The 27,273-nt window shown below is 38.1% G+C and overlaps 2 protein-coding genes across 5 annotated transcripts in view; one reads left to right on the forward strand and one right to left on the reverse strand.

Annotated features, from left to right (window-relative positions):
- LOC139757416 (uncharacterized) overlaps nucleotides 1-20,219 on the forward strand; it is a 79,351-nt gene extending 59,132 nt beyond the window's left edge. For all 3 annotated transcript variants that reach the window (XM_071677898.1, XM_071677899.1, XM_071677900.1), the window contains 9 exons: nucleotides 915-1,059; nucleotides 2,019-2,103; nucleotides 3,145-3,290; nucleotides 5,712-5,900; nucleotides 8,951-9,090; nucleotides 11,621-11,756; nucleotides 14,052-14,174; nucleotides 14,949-15,093; nucleotides 18,162-20,219. In XM_071677898.1, the coding sequence (XP_071533999.1) occupies nucleotides 915-1,059; nucleotides 2,019-2,103; nucleotides 3,145-3,290; nucleotides 5,712-5,900; nucleotides 8,951-9,090; nucleotides 11,621-11,756; nucleotides 14,052-14,174; nucleotides 14,949-15,093; nucleotides 18,162-18,223 (1,171 nt within the window). In that variant the 3' untranslated portion in view covers nucleotides 18,224-20,219. The remainder of the gene's footprint in view (nucleotides 1-914; nucleotides 1,060-2,018; nucleotides 2,104-3,144; nucleotides 3,291-5,711; nucleotides 5,901-8,950; nucleotides 9,091-11,620; nucleotides 11,757-14,051; nucleotides 14,175-14,948; nucleotides 15,094-18,161) is intronic.
- Nucleotides 20,220-20,222: 3 nt separating this feature from the next.
- LOC139757417 (uncharacterized) lies at nucleotides 20,223-26,965 on the reverse strand. Of its 2 annotated transcripts, XM_071677901.1 has the most exons (4): nucleotides 26,704-26,965; nucleotides 21,507-21,625; nucleotides 21,275-21,388; nucleotides 20,223-21,165 (listed from the first exon to the last, which is right to left on the reverse strand). In XM_071677901.1, coding segments are annotated over exons 2-4 (528 nt in total). In that variant the 5' UTR covers nucleotides 21,508-21,625; nucleotides 26,704-26,965; the 3' UTR covers nucleotides 20,223-20,752. The 2 variants fall into 2 exon arrangements, 1 of the variants encoding a protein (XP_071534002.1); XR_011714623.1 differs by lacking the exon at nucleotides 21,507-21,625 and having other exon boundaries at nucleotides 20,223-21,388; nucleotides 26,704-26,831.
- Between the last annotated feature and the right edge of the window lie 308 nt (nucleotides 26,966-27,273).

Consider the following 27,273-nt stretch of genomic DNA (forward strand, 5'->3'; position numbering starts at 1 on the left):
CTCCAAGTAACTTGTCCCTCAAACCTACTAAACCAAATATCCTTGTTTTTACTCACATTTACTCTCAACTTTCTCCTTTCTCACACTTTTCCAAACTCAGCCACCACCTTCTGCAATTTCTCCCTCAAATCTGCCACCAGTGCTGTATCATCAGTGAGCAACCACTGACTCACTTCCCAGACCTTCTCATTTCCCACAGACTGCGTGCTTGCCCCTCACTCCAAGACCCTTCCATTTACCTCCCTTACCACCCCATCCACAAATGAATTAAACAGCAATGGTGATGTCACACCTCTGTCGCAGCCCAGCCTTCACTCACCACTCTTCCTACTCATACGCAAGCATTACACCCTCAGTTAAAACTTTTCACTGATTCTAAAAGCTTACCTCCCACATTGTATTTTCTTAAGATCTTCCACCAAGCATCTTGTCATATGCCTTCTCCAGATCCATAAGTGCCATATACAAATCCACCTGTTTTTTATTTCTCACGCACTTTCTTTGAGTCAAGTACCTGACCCACACATCCTCTACCACTTCTGAAACCACACTGCTCTTCCCTAATCTGATGCTCTTCATTATAAGATACAGGTTTTCTTTATAATCATTTTGTGTGGTAAAGTTCATATATTTATCTGAGTCCATAAACCAAAGGATAAAGTAATTCTTTAAGGTAGATTGCCTCTACCATTCGTCACATTGTATCATACCAACAAAGTTGTATTATTTTTTGAAACAACAGTGTAATTGCTAGTACTGCTACATCTACCACTGCTACTGCTACTGGTTTACTGCTGTTGTTACAAATTTTGCCGACTCCATTAATGCTGCCATCACTACCCACTCTTGCCAGGTACTTTCCCTAAATTAGATCACCTTGTTCATCTTCGTTGACCTTTAACCTTACCCTTCAGAGCTCCTGCCACCTGGAAAGATGCAAATGATGTGAGCCACCTCCTGAGCATGTTGCCCAGCGACAAACTGATGGAAATCCCAAAGGAAGTCCTTAGCTCTATACCCAGCCCCAAAGAGATGAGTCCCTTTGATGATAATCTGCCGGTGAGTGACTAGGAGGGGATGCATAGGGAAGATAAGGCATATAAAGAGGTGTGTAAAGGATAGACTGGGAAGTTAGATAAAATCCCAAGGGAATGGGAGTTTAATGGGGGATGAGCTAGACGACCAGGAAAGAGTTTGTGGTAGACAGGGGAGGCAGGGAGAGTGATCAGGTGGGGGAATTAGGGTTGATGGGAGATGGGATGGATAACTAGAATGAAGGGTTAGGTTGGGTAGAGAAGATGGTGTGAATAACTAGAAAAGGTGATTAAATTTGATAGGGGAGATAGGATGAGTGACCAGGAAAGTGAACCAGATATGAACAGAAGTGGCAGGATGAGTAACCATTGAAAAAGATGGGGGGTAGCAGGCAAATGGGAAAGGCTATGAAAGGGTGTTGAGAGGAGAAGAGGGAGGTGGAGTGATTGATCAGGAACTGGGGATGGACAGAAGAGATGGTGTGAATGACTGGTAATGATCAAATTATTACCAGTTAGGAGTTAATATAAGCCTTTCCCATAGACATGGTCCAATGCCCTTCTAACTTCATCAGCTAAGAAGTCCATGGCTTTCCTCAAGGAGCCAAAACTGATGATGTTAAGTTAGCCAGCCAGGCTAACACAGCACTGCTATATGCCAGGTTAACTTTATGGTCAACCTTTCTTTATTGACACTGTTGCTACCATTAGCATCATCCAGCCTAACTCCTTAGTTAGGAAGCAACTGGTTTCATCTACTAACTTCTTAGCTGCTGATGGTATACTCATTCCTTCTTATTTTTGTATTGTCACACACTATGGAGGGTGTTCATGATTGACCTCATTATTAGAAGTTTTTAAGTGAGACTGCTTCATTTCTTTTTTCTGATGTTAGACCCAAAGAATCAAACCCTATTTCACATACCTTACAACAGTTTAGTTAGCAGTACTGTATAATATTTAACTACTTTTTCCATGTTTCAGGAGTGGTGCAAGAAGAGCTTCAATGAGGGAAACATGAGGATCAGGGAGAAGCAGAAGGAGATATGCATGCAGATGAGGAAGGAAGGTGAGAAGTGAGGAAGAAAAGGAGGTGGGATAGAGGCTAAAATGAGAGGATATAGGAATATCTGATAAATTGAGGATACTGAGGGGAAAGAAAGAGGGAAAGCACAGAGAAAGTTAAAGGAAAGAGAAGTGGTAGGAGCAGGGTTAAGAGATGTAGGATAGAAAGGAAGAGAAAATGTGGAGAGGGAATGAAAGGAAAAGGAAGAGAAAACAGGTCATGAGAAAGGAAGGAAGATGAAGAGATGTAGTATAGGGGAAAGAAATAAACAGAGAAAATGTGAAATTGAGGCATTAAGAGATATGGAGACTAAAGAGTTTAAGAGCAGATGAAAATTGAAAATATATATGTATGTGTGTGTGTGTGAGTCGGAAGTAGAGGGAACAAGGAGAGCGGAAGACCAAATTGGAGATATATAGATAAGGTGAAAAAAATTTTGAAGTGGAGGGGAAGCAAAACATAGCAAATACAGAAAAACCAACAAAATGTTTATGAATAATGTATTTTTATCTGTTGATTTTACAATCTTTTGTGGAACTATATCTGGTTTTGCTGACAAGAAAACAATGTAAAATGTAATTGAATGATATACTATGTAAATTTTCCATCACATGTGGAGTGATATATGGGATTGTTATGTCATAAAGGTTAGGGATTTGTATGCAACTGTTTTTTGTATGATGAAGGGTATTGCAGATGTGCATTATTATCATTCTGTTAATATATCATTAGGTTTAATGTGAAAGTATGTTTATTTTTTGTTGCAAAGGTAAATAATTTGATAGATTAATTATCTTGTATGTTGTAAAGTACACTGGAGTCATAAATTATTGTATAATTTTTTGTGATATAGGATATAATGCAATAATGTATAATTTTCCATATGTATTTCTATCACTTATAGGTCTAATCTCCTTAAACTGGCATCCATAAAAAGTTTTATTCACGATGAATCTTTGCAGATTTTTTCATGTATGATTAAAGCATGAGTAAACGGGCTGATCAACTAAAGTACTAACCCAAACTATTATCCTATCCCTGTAGATGGGAGAGACACACAGTGTGACATGATCTCATGTAGGGGTGTGACCGTCATGAGTGAGAGTGATGTAGAGAAGCTTACAACCCAGGAGGTCATGGACAACTTAGCTTTGCTTGGTACTGATGACATGGGCAAGGAAAAGGCAAAGGTGAGGAGTCATGAGGGCTATAGCATCATAACATACAGACTTTACTTCATAGTGAATGAGAGCAACATCATCAAGGATTTATGTTCCTAACTAAGGCCAGATAAACTCTTGAATGTTTTACGTTATTTTGCAAGCACGCATATTCATGAAAGTGTGTGTGTGTATATGATTATTTGTCTGTGCATATGTAGTAGTTTGGCATTCACGTGGTCCTGTTTCTTACCCTCACAAGTCTATCAAGTAATTCTTTTTCTTGTATTTCTATCTGTCTTTCTATATCTCTGATGCCCATTCCCTCCAGGAACTCCCTCAAGGGGGTGGCCATGGCAAAAGAGTGTGCATAACTGGTGAAATCCAGTTCTGCATCTTAGCCTTTAGTACCTTACCCTTAACAGGCCACTGGCAGAGGGCAACTCTAGTGCAGTGTTTCCAGAGGCTCCTTCCAAGTGTTCCTACCGACTGCTTCTACTTATTGTATCTACCTAATATCCCTGCCTAATATTACAGCCTACTCTTTTACTGAGCTTATTGAGTTCTTCCAATTTCATATTGCTTTGGTATATATGTTCATTTCTGAACATCCTGTCCATGTACTTCAAGACACTGACTTTTGTTTTATTTACTTCCTTTACTATTCTCCTGATGTAGTTTGTTGGTTGAGAGACTAGGTGGCACAAGAATTCTATTAATTAGCTCCTTGCAAGATGGTAATCACAACCTGGTATCATTTAACCATGCTGCATCATCATCACTCTGCATTTGGTTAGGTTCAGTTTAGTCAGAAGTGTGTCTGCACACTTGCTGGAGACAGTTTCTTTGGGGGTTGTGACTTCTGAATACTTGTTGTTTTCTCATAATTTAAATATCATAGGAAAGCATTATGAGGTAAGGTTTAATCCCTTTGACCAGTTATTTGCATTGGCTAGGGCATGTCTGAAGTGCATTCTCAGTTATTGTCCGAGTTTTTCTGGATTTTCTGAATGAGCACCATTTCGTTTCTGCCTGGATTTCTGGTCATTTTGCCAGTGCTCAGTAGAGGAAAGTGTTAGGTGCCTGACAGTCTCAGAATGCATAGTCTAGTCTTTCTTCTCTTTTTATCCAAGCTACTGCTCCCAGTTTCATAAAAGTTTTGAGATTCATAACAAAATTTCTTTCCTCTGAAATTATGTTGCTTTTGAATCAGGGAGTTTTCTTTTGTAATTACTCATCCATTAGTGCAATTATCTTTTCACTCTGCTTCATATGCTTGGCCATCCACCCTTTCAAACACAAATGTACAGTACTACAAACCACACAAAGCAGAACACTTAGAACAATCACTTCTTGCTTAGCAACCAAAGACATTCAAAACCAAAACAAAATTATATTTATAAAATGTCACGTCAACATGCTTGACACCCACTTCTCCCAACAAATTCAGTATTGTTAAAATGTATTCACACTGTAATGGATCATCACCCCATACCTCCAACTCAGTTTGACAATTTCTAGTTTATGTTCTGGATATCACTCATTTTTCCAATATTACAAACATCTGTTCAACATATTACAAGACTCCTCAATGCCCAGGTTGCAGCCTATATATGGAAAAGACTTGCCTTGCACTTTCTCATAAAGACAAACGCCTAACATCAGCTGCACTTCTTAACCTGTAGTACCACTTTGTGGATGTAGCTAGCTTCTCTAGCACTGCAGGAGCTTCACAGAAAGGGATCTTAGGGCAAGAAGGTATGATTTATATGTATGAAGTGTACTCTCCTCTCTTTGTACAAATCACTCATTGTGCATGTACAGGTACATTAGAATTCTTAAAACTTTAGAAATCTGAGCAATTTTGTCAGGATGAATCTCTTCATTTTGACTCATTTTTATTTTTTCCTTTAAAGATTACTATAATTGGGACACTGCATACTCCTTGTATGAGAAAAATGGCACAAGAGAAATAGTATACTATTATATTGTTGTGATTGCTTTGGCCAAACTAAGATTTTTTCTTCTATATGTTCAAAAATAAGGAAAAAAATCCAGCTATATTGAGGTTCTAGGCACACTGGATAATTGATACACTTCTACTTAAACAAAATCTCTCTCACTTGTTTTGGGGTGTTTGTACTCTCTAAATATGTAGTAAGAGATACCATTATGGCCTTGTTCTTCATGTATGTATAATCCCCTCTTAAGCTCATTCATACCCCATTTACTGGTCCTAATGCTTTCCATGATCTTTCCTGCATCCCGTCTGAGTAGTACTGGAGAGTACATGACTCAGTGTAACTCATGGTCTTCAGAGACTTATACAATTTGCATGTTCATCCCTTAGTGTAAACTTTGGCTCTTTATAGATACTGTGTGCATGCAGTTATAATGTGATACAGGCATTCCAATGATACATCCAACCTCATTGCAATTACATACCCACAGATCCTACTGGACAAGGTGAAGGAGGTAAAGAATATAACAGACCTGACAAATCAGGAGCTGAAGAATCTTGGCTTCATTTGGCAAGCATTTACTGCTGAGGACGTGGCTGACATGCCCTCCTTCAAGAATGGGGTTGACAAAGAGGTCATTTATGAAATGTGCCACAAGCTGATGCCTGATATGGATGTGGTTAGTATATTTAGAAAATTTTAAACCAGAGTTTCTGATAAACTGCTTTACATCTCTGCTAAGTTAAAACAGAGAGAGCATTCATAAACCTTTATAACAATTTTCAAACAATTTATTCACTTTAATGGCCTTCTTTAGTAATATATAAGGCATTCAAATTCTAGTAAAATCTGTTGTAACCTGCAAACCATTTACTTATTTAGTCTGTGCAGCTTTTGTGCTGTATTACTTTACATGTATGATTTTGTCGTACAAAGAAAGAGTATTCATATTTATTTAAGGTTTTTTACCTTTTAGGTACACAAGTGACCAATCACCCTAAAAGCTTTTTTAAAGGCAGCCAGAATTCCACTATTATTGTCATATTTTAAGATTATTCCATTTATCATTAAAGACACTGGTAAGGGTTATAGTTAGGTATCATAGCAACCAAAGAAAAATGTATATAGGAACATAGTGTTATGGTGAAATATGGAATGACATTAAATGAAATCAAAAATCAGTTGTACTGGAGACAAAGGAGTGTGAGGTATTTTGAGATGGAACCTATTTATCTCTCTCTCTCTGTAGAACTCGGACACTGCATTGAAAACACTGTACTAATGAATAAAATTATGGATGGAATGACCATAAGCACTTTCATCATAGAAGATAGAAAATTGGGGTTGAAATTGTTGATTTTATACATGAAAAGCATACTTGAATACTGATATGTTGTATGGTTGCCATCAAACATCCCAAAATCAACAAATTAGAAAGAATTCAGAAAAGCATCTGGAACTTTAAAGCCTAGAGAGAAATGAAGTGTACAAAATATTGTACACATAACAACAAATTGAAATCAGAGACAGCATGAGCTAAGCATATTGCAACAAGTAAGAAACAGGAATCAAATCTGTAATAATCCTTCAAAATATACCAAAAGAATGTCAAAAGAGGATTCATGAGAACACAACTAGAAAGACTGGGAGACAAATGAACACTCTGCCATATGAAAAAAAGCCCTACATGGAAAACAAAGAAGCCTTTAAAAGAAGGCTTGGTCATTAGTGACTGGAGTAATTCTGGTGATGAGAACATTAACTGCAAGAGACCGAATGTTAATGAAAAACCTGTTTAATAATTACATATATGAAAAATATACTTGAATACTGCTGTGTTAAGACAAGGAGAAATCACTGAGCTAGAGAGAATGTAGAAACTCTACACAAGGAAGATCAAAGGCTTAAAATATTTAGATTATCATGAGAGGTTATGTATATGTATATACATGCGTATGTGGGTGGGTTGGGCCATTCCTCGTCTGTTTCCTTGCCCTATCTCGCTGATGCGGGAGAGGACAATTAAGTATAATGAATACAAATAATGAGAGTTTAAAAGCCTTCAAAGTCTACAGCTTAGAAGGAAAAAGAGAAAGATATATGATAATGTATTCATGGCATTAAAATGAGAGTAATAACCATAAACAGAATCCTTTCTTTAAAAAAAAAAATCTTGAGAAGGAAGTAGTTGAGATGTACCCAGTGTTGATAATTATACAATGCATATGAGAGCAAAGAAGAGCAGTGTCATTAATCGAGCAACACATGCAGTGAGTGTTACTCTAGCCAAATGGCATGATCTTATAGGTACTCATGTTTACTAATAAAGAAACAGTTAGCATTCCTGACCTTGATGCATTCACGTGCCTCCCAGGGTCAAGCACATAGGTTTGAATCCTGGTTGCTGCAGTCTGTTCACTGTCAACCCAGCTCTTCATCCACCCTTAGGGGCTAGTAGATGATTAGGGCCTCAGTTGCCTGTGCCCTCTCACCTAACATAAAAATAAGATATGCTAAATATTATAAGAGGGAACCTCGGAATTAGAATGAATACATCAATGAGTACACGAAGGATAACAATACAGTCCTAATCAGTGTATAGGAAATTTGGTTAAACAAAACAAAAAAGCAAAAGATGAAGCATCTTTGGATGAATTTGAAACATTTAGAGCAGTTAAACCGAATTCCAAGAGAATTATGTAGCAATGTATGTCCTTAATAGCTAAAAGGAAAGCTGGTAATGAAGGTAAGTGATGAGTACGAGACTGTCAGATCACAATACCTTAGAAATCACAACAGCATATGATTTGAAAAAGAACGAATGTGATACAGCAAGAGGGGATGACTACAGGTTGAGTGACACGTATTTTCACCATTACAAATCAGACTGGGGAGAGATCATTAATTGGATTTTTAACAAATTTTGATGAGATCTTCAAATGTAATAACCTAGTCCTAATACAGAAATATAATCAGAGACTACGACAGATAATATGCGAGTTAATACCAAAAAATAATTAAAAGGATAGCTCTATCAAGCCAAGTAATGATTGGTATGTTTTTGAGAAATTTCTCCTCTGGAGACAGAAAAGTATTGGTGAAAAAGTGTTATGTATATAAACGAAGCAAATTTGAATATCTGTTTATTTATTTCTTGGTATCTCTGATGCCCATTCCATTTGGGATCTCCCTTAAGGGGGTAGCCAAGCCATTGCAAAACATTGTGATAATCTGTGTATGGCAATGAATTAAGGGTATCAGAAACAGTGTGCTTTGCGTAAAAGTGTATCAACAAGGAACAGACAGTGTAATCAAATCACCTGTGATACCTTGGAATATAGTATTCTAAAAGGTCATTAAACAGAAATATACAAGAACTCAGAAAAGAAAATGGAAAGAATACTCACTCTATTACCCAACAAGAAAAAGAAACATGCATGGGATGAGCACAGAAATATTTCAAGGAAAAATATGTAGATGAAAACACTTCTAAGTGAACTTAGGTTTGACAGTTAAGTCAAGAGCGTGGTAGCAGAGTTATTGATCAAGCATGAAATGCAGGGTGTGCTACATGCACGCTACCTTTGAGTAATGGCAGAATCTCATCTTGGGTACACATGGGTATGTAGGTAGATAGGCTCTCTCTCTCTCTCTCTCTCTCTCTCTCTCTCTCTCTCTCTCTCTCTCTCTCTCTCTTTTAATATATGTTCCTGGGTTATGCCCTATCAGATGGAGGCTGTGGTGAACAAGGTGCAGACCGAGTACAAAGATCCAACAAAGATGTCTTCAAGAGATCTTTTGCTTGTGGGTCCACTTTTGTGTTTTTACAATACGACAAGCATCAATGCCATCCCCGACAAAATCTTCCGGTAAGTCAGCTAAATAATTGGAAACATGCTGTAAACCTTTTTCTTAGGCATGATGTTTATACTGGTGTATGTGCAATTGAAATCAAAGGCTTTTATTTTCTGTTACTTTTGAATGGTGATCTATCATTTCCTAAGGAAAACATATTTTCTTTTCTATTTTTTGGGCACTTCATGGTGGAATTTCTGGACTGTACCCATAGTTGAAGGGTTAAGGAAGCAAAAATTGAATAGAGAACAGCCAGAGGAAGACAGTGAATTTGATATCTGAGTTAAAGAGAGGGGTTAGAGGTTGCGAAGCTGCTAAGAGTGGAAGATAGAAGATTAAGGGGAAACTTAAATCACATCCTTCAGATTTCTTAATCAGTATAACATTGTCAACTCAGTGAACAGTTTTATGAAATATGCAAAGAAAGAGCAAAATGATGTCATGGAAAGAAATTAGGTGATATGAGTACCACTAAAGTTGAATAGAATATTCTAAGTTGTGAAAATTTTAATACAGGTAGGATACAGAAATTTGAAGTCATTTAATGTCAAAGTTCAATACATGGAACACCACATGCAGGCCCAGAGAGAGGGTGGGAATAATGTAACAAAGTTCCCAGGCCTAGGCTACTAGGGGGCCAGAAAGATTGGAAATGAAAGTTAAAGATATTGGGAAAAATTTTCAGATTGCATAAAATATAGATAATTATAGATAAGCATCAGATTGGGGAAGAGCAGTGTGGTTTCAGAAGTGGTAGAGGATGTGTGGATCTGGTGTTTGCTTTGAAAAATGTATGTGAGAAATACTTAGAAAAGCAAATGGATTTGTATGTAGCATTTATGGATCTGTAGAAGGCATATGATAGAGTTGATAGAGATGCTCTGTGGAAGGTATTAAGAATATATGGTGTGGGAGGTAAGTTGTTAGAAGCAGTGAAAAGATTTTATCGAGGATGTAAGGCATGTGTACGTGTAGGAAGAGAGGAAAGTGATTGGTTCTCAGTGAATGTTGGTTTGCAGTAGGGGTGCGTGATGTCTCTATGGTAGTTTAATTTGTTTATGGATGGGGTTGTTAGGGAGGTGAATGCAAGAGTTTTGGAAAGAGGAGCAAGTATGCAGTCTGTTGTGGATGAGAGAGCTTAGGGAGTGAGTCAGTTGTTGTTTGCTGATGATACAGCGCTGGTGCTGATTCGGGTGAGAAACTGCAGAAGCTGGTGACTGACTTTGGTAAAGTGTGTGAGAGAAGAAAGCTGAGAGTAAATGTGAATAAGAGCAAGGTTATTAAGGACAGTAGGGTTGAGGGACAAGTCAGTTGGGAGGTAAGTTTAAATGGAGAAAAACTGGAGGAAGTGAAGTGTTTTAGATATCCGGGAGTGGATTTGGCAGCAGATGGAACCATGGAAGTGGAAGTGAATCATAGGGTGGGGAGGGGCGAAAGTTCTGGGAGTGTTGAAAAGTGTGTGGAAATCGAGAACGTTATCTTGGAAAGCAAAAATGGGTATGTTTGAAGGAATAGTGGTTCCAATAATGTTATATGGTTGCAAGGATTGGGCTATAGATAGAGTTGTGCACAGGAGGGTGGATGTGCTGGAAATGAGATGTTTGAGGACAATATGTGGTGTGAGGTGGTTTGATTGAGTAAGTAATGAAAGGGTAAGAGAGATGTGTGGTAATAAAAAGAGTGTGGTTGAGAGAGCAGAAGAGGGTGTTTTCAAATGGTTTGGTCACATGGAGAGAATGAGTGAGGAAAGATTGACAAAGAGGATATATGTGTCATAGGTGGAGGAAATGAAGAGAAGTGGGAGACCAAATTGGAGGTGGAAAGATGGAGTGAAAAAGATTTTGTTGATCGGGGCCTGAACATGCAGGAGGGTGAAAGGCGTGCAAGGAATAGAGTGAATTGGAACGATGTGGTATACCAGGGTCAACGTACTGTCAGTGGATTGAACCAGGGCATGTGAAGCATCTGGGGTAAACTATGGAAAGTTTTGTGGGGCCTGGATGTGGAAAGGGAGCTGTGGTTATGGTGCATTATCCATGACATATATAATAATATTTGTTGATATTATAATTTGTTTTCTGTGAGTCCCCCAGCCCATCTGTGGAGGTTCTAGGGGAGGCCATATTCCAACCTTTCCCTAGGGAAAACGTGAGTTCTTGGCTACTCAGCCCACAAATATGGAACACCCTTTCCGTACTCTATATGTAGGTAATTTTATGCACACATATGCATATTTTGGGGGTGAATCAGGGAGACTTCAGAGGTTCTGACTATTGCTAATTAGAAAATTAGAAAGTTCAAAGAGTGTCTCTAGATTCTTCATACAGATAAAAGATGGAGGAACTTCTGGTATCTTTCCACTAGACGAGAAATGTTCCACTTTCTTGTGGAGTTATTAGTTATGTAATGTCTTGTACAAGTGACTGGATCAGCAACACTACTTGTTGGGATTTGTTCCAGGGGCTGAACAAAATCACTTTTTTTACATGTATACAGTGCTGTGGTAACTGAAGGTGCCTAATGAATATCTCTTGTCATTAACAGGTCATCCATGAGGGTTCTTGGGATGCTGGATTGCGGGAAGGAAGAGCTGGGAACCCGTAACCTTGCTGATAAGGCTGTGGCTGCTTACAGAACTAGCCAAGACCAAATGAGCCTCACATCCATGGATGCTGCTACAGTGAGCTGATAGGAGATAAAAGAAAATGGGAAAGAGATAATGCGACAGGGGGAACAGAAAGAGAAATATTTTTATACATTATTTCATTATACTTTGTCGCTGTCTCCCACGTTAGTGAGGTAGCGCAAGGAAACAGACAAAAGAATGGCCCAACCCACCCACATACACATGTGTATACATGAGCAAGGAAAGGCAGTTAATTCTGATATTTTTTTCACCTCAACATTTTATACAAACAATTCATCCAATCCACTTTAAAGCCACTTAAACTGTTCCTTACCTGCCTGGTTTTCCTCTCTCTCAAAAGCAAATGTAGCAGCTGCAAAACACATAAACACTGATGCACCAAAACAGGAGCTCCGTATCCATATAAACACCGAGCTAGAGTTGCCCTCTGCTAGGGGCCTGTTAAGAGTGAGGCATAAAGGCTAAGAAGCGGCACTGGAGTTCACTAGTTATACAGACTCTATTGCCATGGCCACCCCCTTGAGGAGTTCCATTTGGAAACAGGCATCACAGATACAAATAGATAGAAACCACACAAAATAATGCACTCATAACTATCACTGGATGCCTGACAACCATAAACACGAGGCACCTTTACAATGAAACAAAGATCCTCCCAGTACAGATCAACCTGAACATACTTAGAACCCAATTACATGTAACAGCATTTGACACCTCTCATCGAATTCACTCTATAACTAACCACCAAACCCCAAGTGGAAATTAAAAACTTAACACTGCTTCATACATCTGTAACCTCTACTCACAGACTCTCCACCCCCAGTCAATATCAGTGACAAAACATCCCAGCTCAGTCTTAGACTGTACCCTACCAGACTTACACCCATCAGAAATCACACCCTCCAAATAAACACAAGTCACACACTGACAACACTACATACAATGTTTCAAGATATCCCAAGACCCTTCTTGCTCATGATACAACGACCATATAGAAAACAGTGAAACTTGTCACTTACTACTCAGTTATCCTGCACTCTTTGCTTATAGATGTGTACATATCACCACAACACTTAATGACCTGTGGTTCTGACTACTGGAGGAGACTCATGGGGTAGGAAATAAATATATTTATTCTATATTTTATTATACTTAACAACCATCTCCCGCGTTAGCAAGGTAGCACAAGGAAACAGACGAGGAAACATATGTGCGTATTTTTTTCATAACTGATTGCCATATCTTGTGTTAGCAAGGTAGCACCAGGAACAAATAAAGGCCACATCCATTCTCTAGTTGTCATGTGTAATGCTACAAAATCACAGCTCCCTATCTAAATCGGGCCACACAGATATTTCCATGATTTACCCCAGATGCTTCTCATTCCCTGGTTCAGTCACTGACTGCACGTCGACCCCAGTATACCACATTGTTCCAATTCACTCTATCCCTGGCATGTCATTGATCCTCATGTGTTCATGCCCTGATCGCTCATAATCTTTTTAACTCCATCCTTCCACCTCCAATTCTCCAGTTCTCCTTGTACCCTTCACTTCTGACACATATATCTTCTTTATCAGCCTTTCTTCACGTATTCTCTCATGTCCAAACCATTTCAACACACCCTCTTCTGCTCTCTCACCCACACTCTTTTTATTTCCACTTGCCTATCTTACCCTTTCATTACTTACTCGATCAAACCACCTCACACCACATACTGTCCTTAACCATTTCATTTCCATCACATTGACCCTCCTCCACACAACCCTGTGTATAGCCCATGCATCAGAACTGTATGATATTGTTGGAACTACTAGTCTTTCAGTCATACCTAGTTTGCTATCCAAAATAACATTCTTTCCACACGTTCTTCATTGCTCCCAGAACCTTCACCCTCTCCACCCAGACTCACTCCCACTTCCAAGGTTTCATTTGCTGCTGGGTCCACTCCCAGATATCTAATATTTTGAGTCTGCACAGCTCTAATTATTTTGTCACATATGTAGAAAAGGCTTCTTGTTTGTTGTCAGGAGGTCCTGTTTTATCACAGTCATTTAGTCCTCAAGGAACATGCATGCTAGCTGGGTCTTTACTTACAGGAAATCCTCATTTCATGCAAGTGAAATGTTAGAGCTCTGATTTGACTAAGATAATAAATCATAATCATATTCAGCTGTCATTCTGGTTCCAGTTTACTCACAACTATACTGAGTAAACATTACATTGATAATGAGTAAACCCTGACCTATTAATTAAACAGAAAGACCTAAGCATTAATAACAGAATGGATTTTCTGCTACCAATTTGAGTGCTTTGGTATATCAACAGCTAAATGAGATGAACAAACTGGTGGGGGGACTTAAACCAGAGGACCTGATGAAGATCCCAGAGAGTGCCTTTGTTGGTCTGACATCTGCTGGCATGAAGTCCATCAGCCCAGATGCTGTTAATGTAAGTATAAAGTGATTTGGAAACTCACTTATACCTTCAGAGAAGTATTTTGTAGGTGGCCACTGACCAGAGAGGTATATTACCCGTACTATCCACTTGGGCATCAGGAGGGTTGATGACAGCTGCATAGTAAGCTAGCACTTCAGAGCTTATCAAGTTGCACTTCTCTAACCCAGGTAGCTGTCTTTTCTTTCTGCTTCACCCACACATATCATGCTTGGTAACACTTAACTCCACAAATCGTTCTTTGCAACTCTTTAGTGAGTGCTCTGTGCTAGCCCTACCTTTTGGCAGAGTGGTGAGAGCAATTGACAGAAGTGATGGGTAGGAACATTAGGCAGGAGTATTCAGTAGAAGCAGTAGTTAGGAACATTTAGGTGAGAGTATTATGTAGAAATAGTAGGATGGAACATTACTTTGACACATTAGGTAGAAGTAGTCAGTGGGAACATTAGGTAGGAGCCTCTGGAAACATTGCACCAGAGTTGTCCTTTGCCACCAGCCTGTTAGGGGCAAGGCTGTATAGGATAAGAAGCATCTCTGGAGTTCAGCAGTTATAGGGACTTTTGCCATGGCCACCCCCTTGAGGGAGTTCCCGGAGGGAACACTTGATGGAAAACCTACATTTCAGCTACTTCTTATGTTTAACTTGAAATTTTCACAATTGCTTCAAACATTTGAAAGCTGTGTTTGGGGAAAAATAAAGGTGACAGGTAAGGCATTGCATGGCTAGAGATTTATGATATGAAGATGGATAACACCCTCCCTTTACAGGTGCTGAAGACAGGCCAAATCAAGAATCTGGGGCCCTCAGCAGCCTTTAGTGTGACTGGTGAGCAGCAGGCGAGATTCACAAGTGAACAGAAAAATGCCTTCAACGGCTTCCACTCGAGCAATTCATTTGCAGGAGAGACCATTGGTGAGTTGTTTCTCTGATAACCCTGACTGTGTTCTAGTTCGTCTGTTAACCCTGACTGTGGTCTAGTTCATCTGTTAACCCTGACTGTGTTCTAGTTCGTCTGTTAACCCTGACTATTTTCCACAGTAATTATCCTGAATGACAAATGACTGCTTGTTGATTGTGCTAACAACTGGTATGTTAATTAGCTTTTTAAGTGCTTTTTCTGGTAGTGAAGATTTGTTACACTGTGTAGACAATTAATTTAGGGTTAAAATATTTATACCATATTTTTAAAAATCTGTTATTAACAAGTGGAAAGCAGTTAAAAAGTGAGCTCCACTCAAAGGAGCTTCAGGGAATAAAAGAATGTTTACTCAGAACAGAATATCTGCATCTTAACAGAAATTTACTATTTTTTTTTTTCATACTTTGTCGCTGTCTCCCGCGTTTGCGAGGTAGCGCAAGGAAACAGACGAAAGAAATGGCCCCCCCCCCCCCATACACATGTACATACGTCCACACACGCAAATATACATACCTACACAGCCTTCCATGGTTTACCCTAGACGCTTCACATGCCTTGATTCAATCCACTGACAGCACGTCAACCCCTGTATACCACATCGCTCCAATTCACTCTATTCCTTGCCCTCCTTTCACCCTCCTGCATGTTCAGGCCCCGATCACACAAAATCTTTTTCACTCCATCTTTCCACCTCCAATTTGGTCTCCCTCTTCTCCTCGTTCCCTCCACCTCCGACACATATATCCTCTTGGTCAATCTTTCCTCACTCATTCTCTCCATGTGCCCAAACCATTTCAAAACACCCTCTTCTGCTCTCTCAACCACGCTCTTTTTATTTCCACACATCTCTCTTACCCTTACGTTACTTACTCGATCAAACCACCTCACACCACACATTGTCCTCAAACATCTCATTTCCAGCACATCCATCCTCCTGCGCACATCTCTATCCATAGCCCACGCCTCGCAACTATTATCCTAATTTTTCCTGACAGACATGAGTCCAACATGCACCATTACAAAAACCTGAACAAACATCCATTCTCACTCAACAGAACCTTGATCACCCAAGGTGTCACATGTTATTATATACAGATTAAAAGACTATAGTGTCTGTGATAAAAGAAATTATAAGAATTGGTAGATATAATCAAGACATAAGGGAATGACTAGTAATGATTACATTTAGTATAGGGTCATGTAGCTAGAAAGTCTTAAGCAGACTAAGAAACTTGCAGGTAAAGATGAATTCAGTGAGGTATTCATCAGAAGTGCAAGACTAAAGGAAAAGAGAGAGACAGGGGTAACCACTACAGTCAAAAGGTAAAATACAGGAGGCACTGAAAGACGTTAGAGAGCTGAACAGCCCTTACAATACCTCAGAGAGTTAGGAATATCAAATGCATTTGTATACTTCAAATAGCATACACAAATTCAATACTAGTAGTAAATTGAAAAGGGTTAGAGTTTGAGGATCAGATTAGGAAAAGCACGGCAGTCTGATCTTGTTGGAGTAATGAGGACAGAAATTTCATTAAAGAGATAAGACCTCATCTATTATTAAAATGATCCATGATAGCAAGGAAGGAAAGAGATGACAAAAGATGTTGGGGAATGGCCTACTTAATAAGTGATGGCGTTTAAGTTTCAATAAGTATTTGAAGATGACCCGTTCGAACAATATATAATGGGAAGAATAATTGAATAATTGTTGGAAAGAAATGTGTAGTGGTATTGATTATTAATAATGCATCACATAATTTTATTGATTCAGAATAAATATATGGATATAAAGAAAACAGTTATGAAAAAGAGGAATGTCCAGTGTAGTATATGAAGCAGCAAAGCACACACTTCTCATGTAGTAAGATTCTAACATTAGGGGGTTTCTTTTACAGAGGTAGACTAAGAGAATGTGGATTCTAATAGAGATTAATAGAAACAAGTTCTTTGAGTGTACAGGTTAATTTCACGTCAATGAGCATACTAGAATCAGAGGGGTTGATACAGGATTATTACTTGATATCACCTTTGTTTATAGTAGTAAGGAAATATAGATACTTATGAAACACCATGTGGAAAAAAATAATCATATAATGCTTTAGTTTGATTACATGGTAAATTGGGACATTGGTAGAACAAAGATGAAACCAAACTCATAAAAGAGATATGATAATGGAAACTACACATAGAGCATAGATTGGAAAATGGAGTTCATTGGCATGATATAGGTCATTATTATGGAAGCTTTTGTTAAATTTACAGTGAAACAGGAACTCACAATCACATCATAACACACCAATACTATACTATACAAGCCATAACAATCTTACAGCACTACAACATGGAATTAGAACATTACCTCATCCAAAATGGAATGGGTATCTTTAACCCCAGATACATGGGGAAGGTTCAGAAAGAGGGATGAGAGTTTCAACAAAAGATGTGAAAAAACAAAAGGACGAAGGGATGGGCTGTGAAGAAGATAGAGGCAACATTCAAGCCACCTGGCAATTATGACCAAAAATCATAATGTGTAGTAATGTTTATGTCTTTGTTGGGAGAGTCTTGAGGCATCTGAGCAGATAGTGTTCAGTGTCTTCATTGTGGTAGTTATACAGTGGGCATGAAGATTTCTGTACAGTGTTGAGTCAGTTTTTATAGATATATAGGGAGCGTAGATGGGGTAGCTTGACTAGTGGTTGTTTTAGGTGTGTGGTTTTAGATGGATGCATGTCTGGTGGGGATGATAAGAATGATACAAGACTTGCAAAATTTGGGGAAATACTGTTACCTGTATCTTGGTGATTTAGAGCAAGTGGACCTTAAGTATATAGATGTCTGATAAGTTCATCTTTCTGCACATCTTGAGGTGCTAATGTCCTGCAGGATGGTAGTTTCTTACTTACTTGATTACTTCACTCAAAGATTAGTTTATTGCTTCTAAGAAAATATACACACCTCTTGATTAGTTAAAAGTTCATGCATGACTTCCAAGTTTTAATTTTTATATAAAGGATATAGAAATTTTAATTGTCTAAATGATATGTTTTGCTTTCAGGGCAAACACACTCTTGGGTGCTGAGTGCTTTGATAGTAATGGCAGTCATGCTGATGGCTTAGGCTGAAGATCTTCATTGAAGTATGAAAACCCACCCTGCATTGTATGGTAGGATCCAACATCAACCAATTACCCAAGACTCACACATAATTGGATACAACGAGTATTTACTAGTGATACACACAAAGATAGATGGGAATAACCTCACTTATTCCTCACCTAGGCTGAATAAAAAATGCCTCTTTAGTGACCTTTTCAAAAGGTGGATAAAAAAGACAGCCACCACCTGCCTGCGATTCATGCATATGAATGGAACGACCAATTGCAAGTGACCCATGCATATAGATGAACTCAATCACTATTTGACATTGAACCATCCTTATAGATGTATTCAACAACTGCCCCTTGCTAGTGATCCTTATGAATGGACTGATTCTCCATCCTTTCCTTGAGAAAGTTATCAATACACTGTCCACAAGTGTATTTAATGTTACGCCTCATAAGACTTTTCTCAGCTGGTAGCACTGATGGTTTCATTGTTTTATTTGGGTTATACCTCAGTGTTTTAGGATGAGGAAATTGCAGTGAATGTAGAAAAACAGCTAAAATATAGTAACGTGGGAATTAAACGTCTAAGAGTCAATTCCCATACAAAAATAATAGCTAATGAATATGTTGGGTAATTTTCCTGTGTTATTACCACAAACATGATAATTGAGTACGATTATATTTCACTTCAAGGCGTAAGAAATCTTTAGTTATCACATGCAGTACATTACTGATGGAGCCCCCATGAGGGTAGACATTCCTCCCCATACTGTACAAATGCATAATTACAAATAATTGTTCTAGACAATTTAGTATGCTGCCGATGTTTTCCCTTCAGCTCCATCCTACCATCATTGTTTGTCCCAAAGTGCCTTATTGTCGAGTGCAGTAGTTACTGTAAGATTCTGAAACAGGTTGCACAGTATTAAAAGCTAAGATATACTGGAATTTAATATGAATTTGGCACAAGATTGTTTCTGTGTGGTCTGTTGTTATAAGTGGTGATATAAAGTATGTTTGGTTAGTTTCATGTAAAGTTATTGATTTGTGTATTTTCAAGTAATATAACATATCAGACAGTGCACACATTAGGTCTGCTTTTGATATTTCCCACTTTTAAGATAAACATTGAAAGAGCTCACAAACTTTCATGGCATAAACTATCCCATGAGGGACATAAATCACCATCATGTGATATCAAAGCCAGGAGACAGTATCCATATCATTCATACCACTCAAAAGCATGGGTCTTAATCATTACGTACATTACATTATTCTTGCTGTCTTTGTGATCATAAGATGATATTCTGTCATAAGTATTTTAAAATATTTCTTTTTTTCTTGACTTTATCTTCATAAATGCTGAAATCAAATCCAGTCTTAAGTATATGAGAACAGCAGTTTTAATAAATGTGATGGTATGATGTTGATAACCTTACTGTTAACCTAAGAAATTGCCTTTCCTTCTTTTGGACATCATATATTATTTTGGTAATGAATCAAGGTGTATTGTTTCATAATTTCAGACAAAGGTGGGTGCCTGGTACTCATAAAGGACTGACAGTCCCAGTCCTTGACTCAAAATAGATTGACAGTCCCAGTCATGGTCCTTCCTGAAGAAAGGAACTAGGGTTGACTCAGTCCTCAGTCCTTTCTTTTATTATTAGGGAAAAATATTTATTTGAAATAAAACACAACCAACCAATCAAAAACACTGGTACACGTAATACAAATAATGATTGATACTATTTAATACAAATGACTACAATAATACTTCATTTTCCCTTCAAGAAAACCAGCCTTTCAAAATGGCTGTCACTGAGTCCTGATCTTTTTGGCTTGAAGACGTCTTTCCCCAAAGAGAAGAGCCACTCTGCAGCAGCACTGGAAGGGATAGGTGTTTTAAACTTTATGAACAAGTTTTTCGACGCCAGGCTTGGGAAAGAGTATTTGTTGACAAAGAAGGGTTTCACATGCCTCTCGCTGAAAAATGTTTCCACCAACTTGGTCCCGGTTTCTTTGCTTTTCACCCTGTTCTCATAGAGAGCCCTAAAGAAGTCTTCATCATGCTTATTTTCACCCTCACTGCTGTTGGTTCCTTGCCTGAGTTCATCATCTTCACCATAATCACCATCTGCTTCTTCACCTTGGCTGTGATCTCCTCAACATCATACATGACATTGTCCTCCCACAGTCTTACCCAGCCCAATATGAACTTGAGGGTGTAGTGCAGCTGCCAGGAAGAAGTCCATGTCCTCAAAAAGGGGACCAAACCTGCTTTTAATGCTATTCTAGTCAGGAACTACCATTAGTTGATATATCTTGATATGACAGCTTTCCCTCAGCACCATTAACATTTTGAGAGAGATGGCCAAGGTGGGCTCAAGTGCCCCCATGTAGGCTTTGTCCTCCCATTGCATGATGTCCAATGCCTGATTGCATCACCTGAAGATACTCTTTCAAGAAGCAAATATCAGCAGAAAGAAAAACAGCAAATATTTTAGTTTTATATCATATTTTTTTCAACTTTTAAGTTTTAACATTTATACCTTTTCAAAAAGAAAAGGAAAAAAAGAAAGTAAGAAACTGCTCACTAGGCGAGAACAAAGGTATCCCAAGAATGTTGCACCCCTGGTGTAGTTCATGAAGTTCTCACTGTCTTGGAAGATATTGACAAGACGAGACACCCCGTCGTAGATGGAGTTCCACTTTGTAATGGTGGGGACAGTCAGCAGCATACCTGTATCTGCCTTGATGGTGTCTGAGGCTTTTGAACTTCTTGCCTGCTTGTTCCACAGCTCTGTAGCTTTATCAAAAGCAGTCAAGTACATCTTCCTGTAGGATGGTAAATCCTTTAAGGCTTTGTCAGCACCAGTGGTGGCCACGAGGTTCATGGTGTGGGCGGTGCACTTTGTGTGCTTCAGCAGGACGTATTCAGAATCTTCCATGGAGCCAGCTGAAAATAAATGTAAAATTTATTTAATTAGTATGAGAAAAAATGAAATACTTTACATGACTTGTGAAAAGCAAGAGAAATCAAGAAATAATCAATAATCCCTACTTACCTTCCAATGACGATGCCAGATTCTCAACATGAACGATGTCTGCATCATCGGTCCGCCCCACACCTTCCTCTTCCTGGACCTCCTCAGGCTGCTCCTCATCAGTTTTGCCAGACACTGCACAGTGAAACAATTAACATACTTTTTATTCAGGGTTATAGAAAAAATTTGAAATGTAAATAATTAGAAAAGTAATGGAATGTGAATAATGAAATTTAAGAAAAAATCTGCTTACTTAAATGCCTTTATGAAGTTGCTGCCATTGTCAGTAGTAGTCCTGCAGACCTTTTTGTCGATTGTGAAGTAGAAGTAGACCTTGTACATCTTCACAAGGACATCTCTCAGGTGCTGCCTCTTCTCGTCAAACCATGAAAAGTTTATGAAAATGTACAAGTAATGCTAAAGCTCTCCACTGTACATTTGTCACTTGAAAATTGTATTTAGACTTCAATAACTAGAACGTGCATTTGCAAACACCTATATCAGTATGGTCAATGTGACCCTGAATCTTGATGCCTGCAAGGCTTAAGTAGCCAAAATAAACATACCTTTCTCTGATATGCCTAGTAAGCGTCTAACTAGACATTATATGTTAACCAGGAACACAGGTGTTCATAAAGTCCTTCCACGAATCAAAATCGACAACATTGAGTGGCAACATGTTCAAATATAGTGATTAATAATCAAAAAGAAATACAAATTCTTTACGTTTCATCATGACAGACTAACATAAAGACTTTTAGGCAAAGTTGAAAGAGTGTTAATTAGATTTACTGACCTCTTCAAAGAGCCTTTGTGACTCTTAGACGGTCCAGTCATGGTCTCCTGTATAGCCAACTAAACCATGGTCCTCTGCATCTTGTTGCAGAGGCACTCCAGACAGTCGCTTGGCCGTTTTCTTTTTTTGGAGACATCATTTGAGGTTATTTTGTTCAGGTAGGCCAAGGATTACTGGGTTCAGTTTTTCCACTAGGAGCTCCAGTTCCTTGACTTGAGGTTGAAGTACTGACAACAATAGATTCTCCTTTGCCTTCAGGTGTTAAAAAACATTCAATTTCAGTCTCAATCTTTTTCTGATTCTTCTTGACAAAATAAGATGTCGTTTTTCTCCAAGTAATCTTAATCACACCAAAATAACTCAAAAGACACTGTATGAAAGGTTACTTTATTGAATTGAGTTTGTTATACATAAAGTTTATTATAGTGAAAACCTGGAGACAAAAAAAAAGGACCAAAGGATGTCAGACCATCTGGAATTGATTAGAAATAGACTGTCGGTCCCCTTTCCAGTCCTTACTGGGAAAAGGACTGACTTTCCCAGTTGCAGTCCTCAGAATGGACTAAGTTCCAGGAATTCGGTCCTTTTGGAACTCGTTCCTACCCACCTTTATTTTCAGATGTATATAAGGTCTTTCCCTTGGTGGAGACCTGAGCTAATTGGTAGGGAGAAGGATACTGGGTAATAATCAAGTTGCACAAGGTGGAGCAGCATTCACTGTGACCTGTGATAAGTAGTTTTGTAGATATGTCATGTAATTATTGCTGCCCTCTTGTCAGCTGCAGCTGGTCATGCCAGCCGTGTTATTACGACCATCATCCATACTAAAGCTCACATATTGATGTCCATTCCAGGACACGTGAAAAACAAATTATCATGATAATTAAACACATTAAACAGTTATAGTTTATATTTTTTGTCATACCAGCATGCCTCACTGCAGCAAGGTGGTGTCAGAACAGACAACCGAGACTTCAAGGAAAGATCCCCACCTGGCTCCTTACTTTGAATACTGGAGGATCTAGTCGATCTTATTAGGAGAGATTGAGGTTTAGCATAAGGGCATACAAAACTGTGTTTATCATCGGACAGATTACTTTAAATTGATGGTTGTTTAATTTACAGTAAACAAAAAGTACATGTTTTTGCATGTATGAGAGAATATTGGACACATTCAAGGCTTTTTCAGAAAGTTGCTAAAGTTGAAATATCTGTAACCTCCTTCTGGTAGTAAACGTACCTTTTAAAGTCATGCTCTGTAAGGTCCTAGTGATGCTGGCGAAGTAACACTTATTTTAAGTAAGTATTACCTAATGTGGTTAAAACTGACTTTAAGAAGCAAAACTGTCTAGTTAGGATGTGTCAAAAACGTTTTGTTTAAAGTCTTTTGTGTCAGACTATAATTCAGTACATATCTTCCCATATCCCTTCCATATTTCTTAGAGAATGCTAATGCTGATAGATACCTTGTGTAAATCCCCATGATGAAAACCTGCAGAACTTCTTTGTAACCTTCTGATGGCTATTGGGTGGTTACTTCCAAAACAGTCATAAAAAAAATTATTTCTGCACATTCATTGGTTTTCCATTTGTCAAACCTTAACCACTTTTTCATATGGAGACGTTTTCTTAACTTGTACTTTTTGTATTCATGGATGGTACTCTGTATTCAAATCTATTAGAGTCTTGTAATAGTTATACTTTGATGCTTTCAAAAGTTTCTGACATAGTTTGTAGTATCCACACTGTTCAAGAAGTACAAAAACCTGAATTATACCCAATTATTACAAGATATTTGTAAAATACCAGAAAGGCATCAGTTGAATAGATCTCCCTCGTGTATTCTTTGACCAGTGTGTAGACAAATGTGGTGAAAAATCTCTTTTGTTGTCAATTTGGTGATGAGCTTGAAATATTGTATTTTCACATTGATATTGTACTAGCCTGTTTCGTTAAGCTGATACCCTTATGTTGATTATACCATGTAAAAGTAGCAAACATATTTTAGGTACATGTAAAGAATTTGGGTTGAAATAAAATAGCATTTATGTGTAGTCACAGTGTATCACAGTAGTTGTCTTTTTCCTCTCTGGCAAGCACAATGCAATTATTATGAAAGTATAACAAATTGTGCACTATTTCACATATTGTAATCTCAAGGGACTTTTTTAATGTACTATAGAGTTCATCAGTTCCCAGCTACTGATTGTGCCATATATTTAAATTTGCAGGAGGATGAGAAATGGGGTAAAATAATAATGCCTGCTTGATGTTACAGCACGAGAGAAATCATTTGACAATGCTGCATCATATCAGTTGTCAAAAACGAGTTGTCTCATTGAATAAACTTTTCAATATTATCCATCCTGTCATTGGTACTGTGTAACCAAGCTTTGAAACCACCGGATAAGGTGTCCTAAGGTTGCATAATGATAATAATGTTTTATCGTACTTTTATATTTATATGAGATTATGCCCCGAGTTAGAATTCACTAGTTGATGGCAATTAGTGCAAACTGCATGAGCTCATTTCGACTTACCCCAGGGCATTGTGGATGCTAGTTTGGCAACTGGCATCTCTAGAGTAGTTGGAGGAAGCTACCGACTCATTTGCTGATAAAGACTTGTGTTGCCCTTTCTGTATGTCAGTATTCAGAGGGTCTTGGGTGTACTATGTAAGGAGATTGTTCATGGCTGCTTGAACATTTGCAAGGTAATAGAAAACAACACGTGGAACCCAAAGTTCAAATGATGGCCACGTGGAGGATGGCAATGTCAGAGTTCAGCGGACTGTGGACGTTTGTTTTTGCATTGGTTACAGTTAATTCCTATTATAAGCAATGAAAATATATAACGAAAACAATTAGCTGGATGACTTCAATAATTCCCCTTATCAGCTTAATGACCTGCTTACTCGTAAATGGATCATAAAAATTTTCATAGATGCTTCTTTCAAATAGCCATCGACTTGGAAGCATGGGACACATTATTTTTCTAATATAAATAAGTAATCCATTTGATTCAATAAAGATTCCTGTACTTATTGTCAAATATTTCAACCATTTCTCGAAAGCAGGATGTCCAACCTCATAAGTCGTAATAAGATAATTTCCATGCCCCCTCCAGATTTATGAGAGAATGCTACTGCTAATAGATACCTTGTGTAAACCCCCACGATGAAAAACTGCAGAACATCTTTGTAACCCTCTGATAGCTATAGGGTGGTTACTTCCAAAACAGTCGTCAAAAAAAAAAATGCAAATTCATTGGTTTTCCTCTTGTCAAACCTTGACCAGTTTTTAATATGGAGACATTTTCTCAACCTTGTATTTTTTGTATTCATGGATGATACTCTATTTAAATCTATTGAAGAGTTTTGTAATAGTTATTCTTTGATGCTTTCAAACGTTTCTGACATAGTTTGTAGTATAAACACTGTTCAAGATGTACAAAAACCTGTATTATACCCAGTTATTACAAGATAATTGTGAAATACCAGGAAGGCATCAGTTGAATAGATCTCCCTTGAGCATTCTTTGACCAGTGTGATGTAAACAAAGATGCTGAAAAATCTCTTTTGTTGTCATTTTAGTGATGAGCTTGAAATATTGTATTTTCACGTTGATAATGAACCAGTCTGTTTCGTTAAGCTGATATCCTTATATTGTTTATACCATGGAAATGTAGCATACATATTTTAGGTACATGCAAAGAATTCGGGTTGCAATAATATCGCATTTATGTTTAGTTGTCTTTGTAGTCACAGTGTATCACAGTAGTTGTCTTTTTCCTATCTGGCAATCACAGTATAACAAATTGTGCTCGATTTTGGATATTGTAATCTCGAGGGACTTTTTTTATGTACTATAGAGTTAATCAATTCCCAGCTAGTGATTGTGCCATATATCTAACTTTACAGGAGGACAAGAAAAGGGGTTAAATAATAATGTCTGCTTGAGGCTACAGCATGAGAGAAATCATTTGGCATGCTGCATTACATCACCTGACAAAAACGAGCTGTCTCGTCAAATAAACTTTGTTTCAGAAATCCTTCTTATCATTGCTACTATGTGTAGCCAAGCTTTGAAATAAACTTTATTTCAAAGGAATATATCCTGTCATTGCTACTATGTGTAGCCAAGCTTTGAAATAAACTTTATTTCAAAGATATCCATCATACCATTGCTACTATGTGTAGCCGAGCTTTGAAATAAACTTTATTTCAAAGGAATACATCCTATCATTGCTACTATGTGTAGCCAAGCTTTGAAATAAACTTTATTTCAAAGAAATCCATCCTGTCATTGCTACTATGTGTAGCCGAGCTTTGAAATAAACTTTATTTCAAAGGAATCCATCCTATTATTGCGACTATGTGTAGCCAAGCTTTGAAATGAACTTTATTTCAAAGGAATCCATCCTGTCATTGCTACTATGTGTAGCCAAGTTTTGAAATAAACTTTATTTCAAAGAAATCCATCATACCATTGCTACTATGTGTAGCCAAGCATTGAAGGTGCATAGTAAGATGTCCTAAGGTTGCATAATGATAATAATGTCTTACCGTACTGTTTATATGAGACTACTATCCAAGTGAGAGAATTCACTAGTTGATAGCAATTGGTGCAAACTGCATGTGCTCATTTCGACTTACCCCCTGGGCATTGTGGATGATGGATGGTTTGGCCACTGGCATTTCTTGAAGAGTTGTTGGAGGAAGCTGGCCCACTAATTTGCCATTGGAGATTTGCGTTGTCCTCTTTATAGGTCTGTAGTCACACAGTCTTAGAGATATACTATGTAAGGAGAATGGTCATGGCTGCTTGAACCTTTGCGAGGTAATGGATGTGAGGAACTTAAGATCCGATGATGGCCGAGCGAGCCACCGTGAGGGATGGATAGCAATGTCAGAATTCAGTCGACTGTGGGAGTTTGATTTTGTGTATCAGGTACAGTTAATTCCTTCCTTTAAGCTAAGACGATTAACAGGATAACTCTTTCAATAATTAACCTCGTCTTAGCGATTTCCAAACCCGTAAAATGGATCATAGCTATTTTCAGAAATGCTTCTTACCGATAGCCAACAACTGGAGGCATGGAATATTTATCATATTATTTAGTACAAGTAAAGTAAACCACTCGATTCAATAAATATTCATGTATTTATAGTCAAATAACCTTTTCTCGAAAGCAAGATGCTCCTCCTCCTCCTGTCCTAATATCT

This window comes from Panulirus ornatus, chromosome 26 (assembly GCF_036320965.1).
Source record: "Panulirus ornatus isolate Po-2019 chromosome 26, ASM3632096v1, whole genome shotgun sequence".
Taxonomy (NCBI): domain Eukaryota; kingdom Metazoa; phylum Arthropoda; class Malacostraca; order Decapoda; family Palinuridae; genus Panulirus; species Panulirus ornatus.

Excerpts from the sequence above, each read along its gene's own strand:
- LOC139757417 (XM_071677901.1), bottom strand. Across the intron at positions 21,166-21,274 it reads TCTGGCATCGTCATTGGAAG|CTGGCTCCATGGAAGATTCT; the intron begins GTAAGTAGGGAT and ends ATTTATTTTCAG.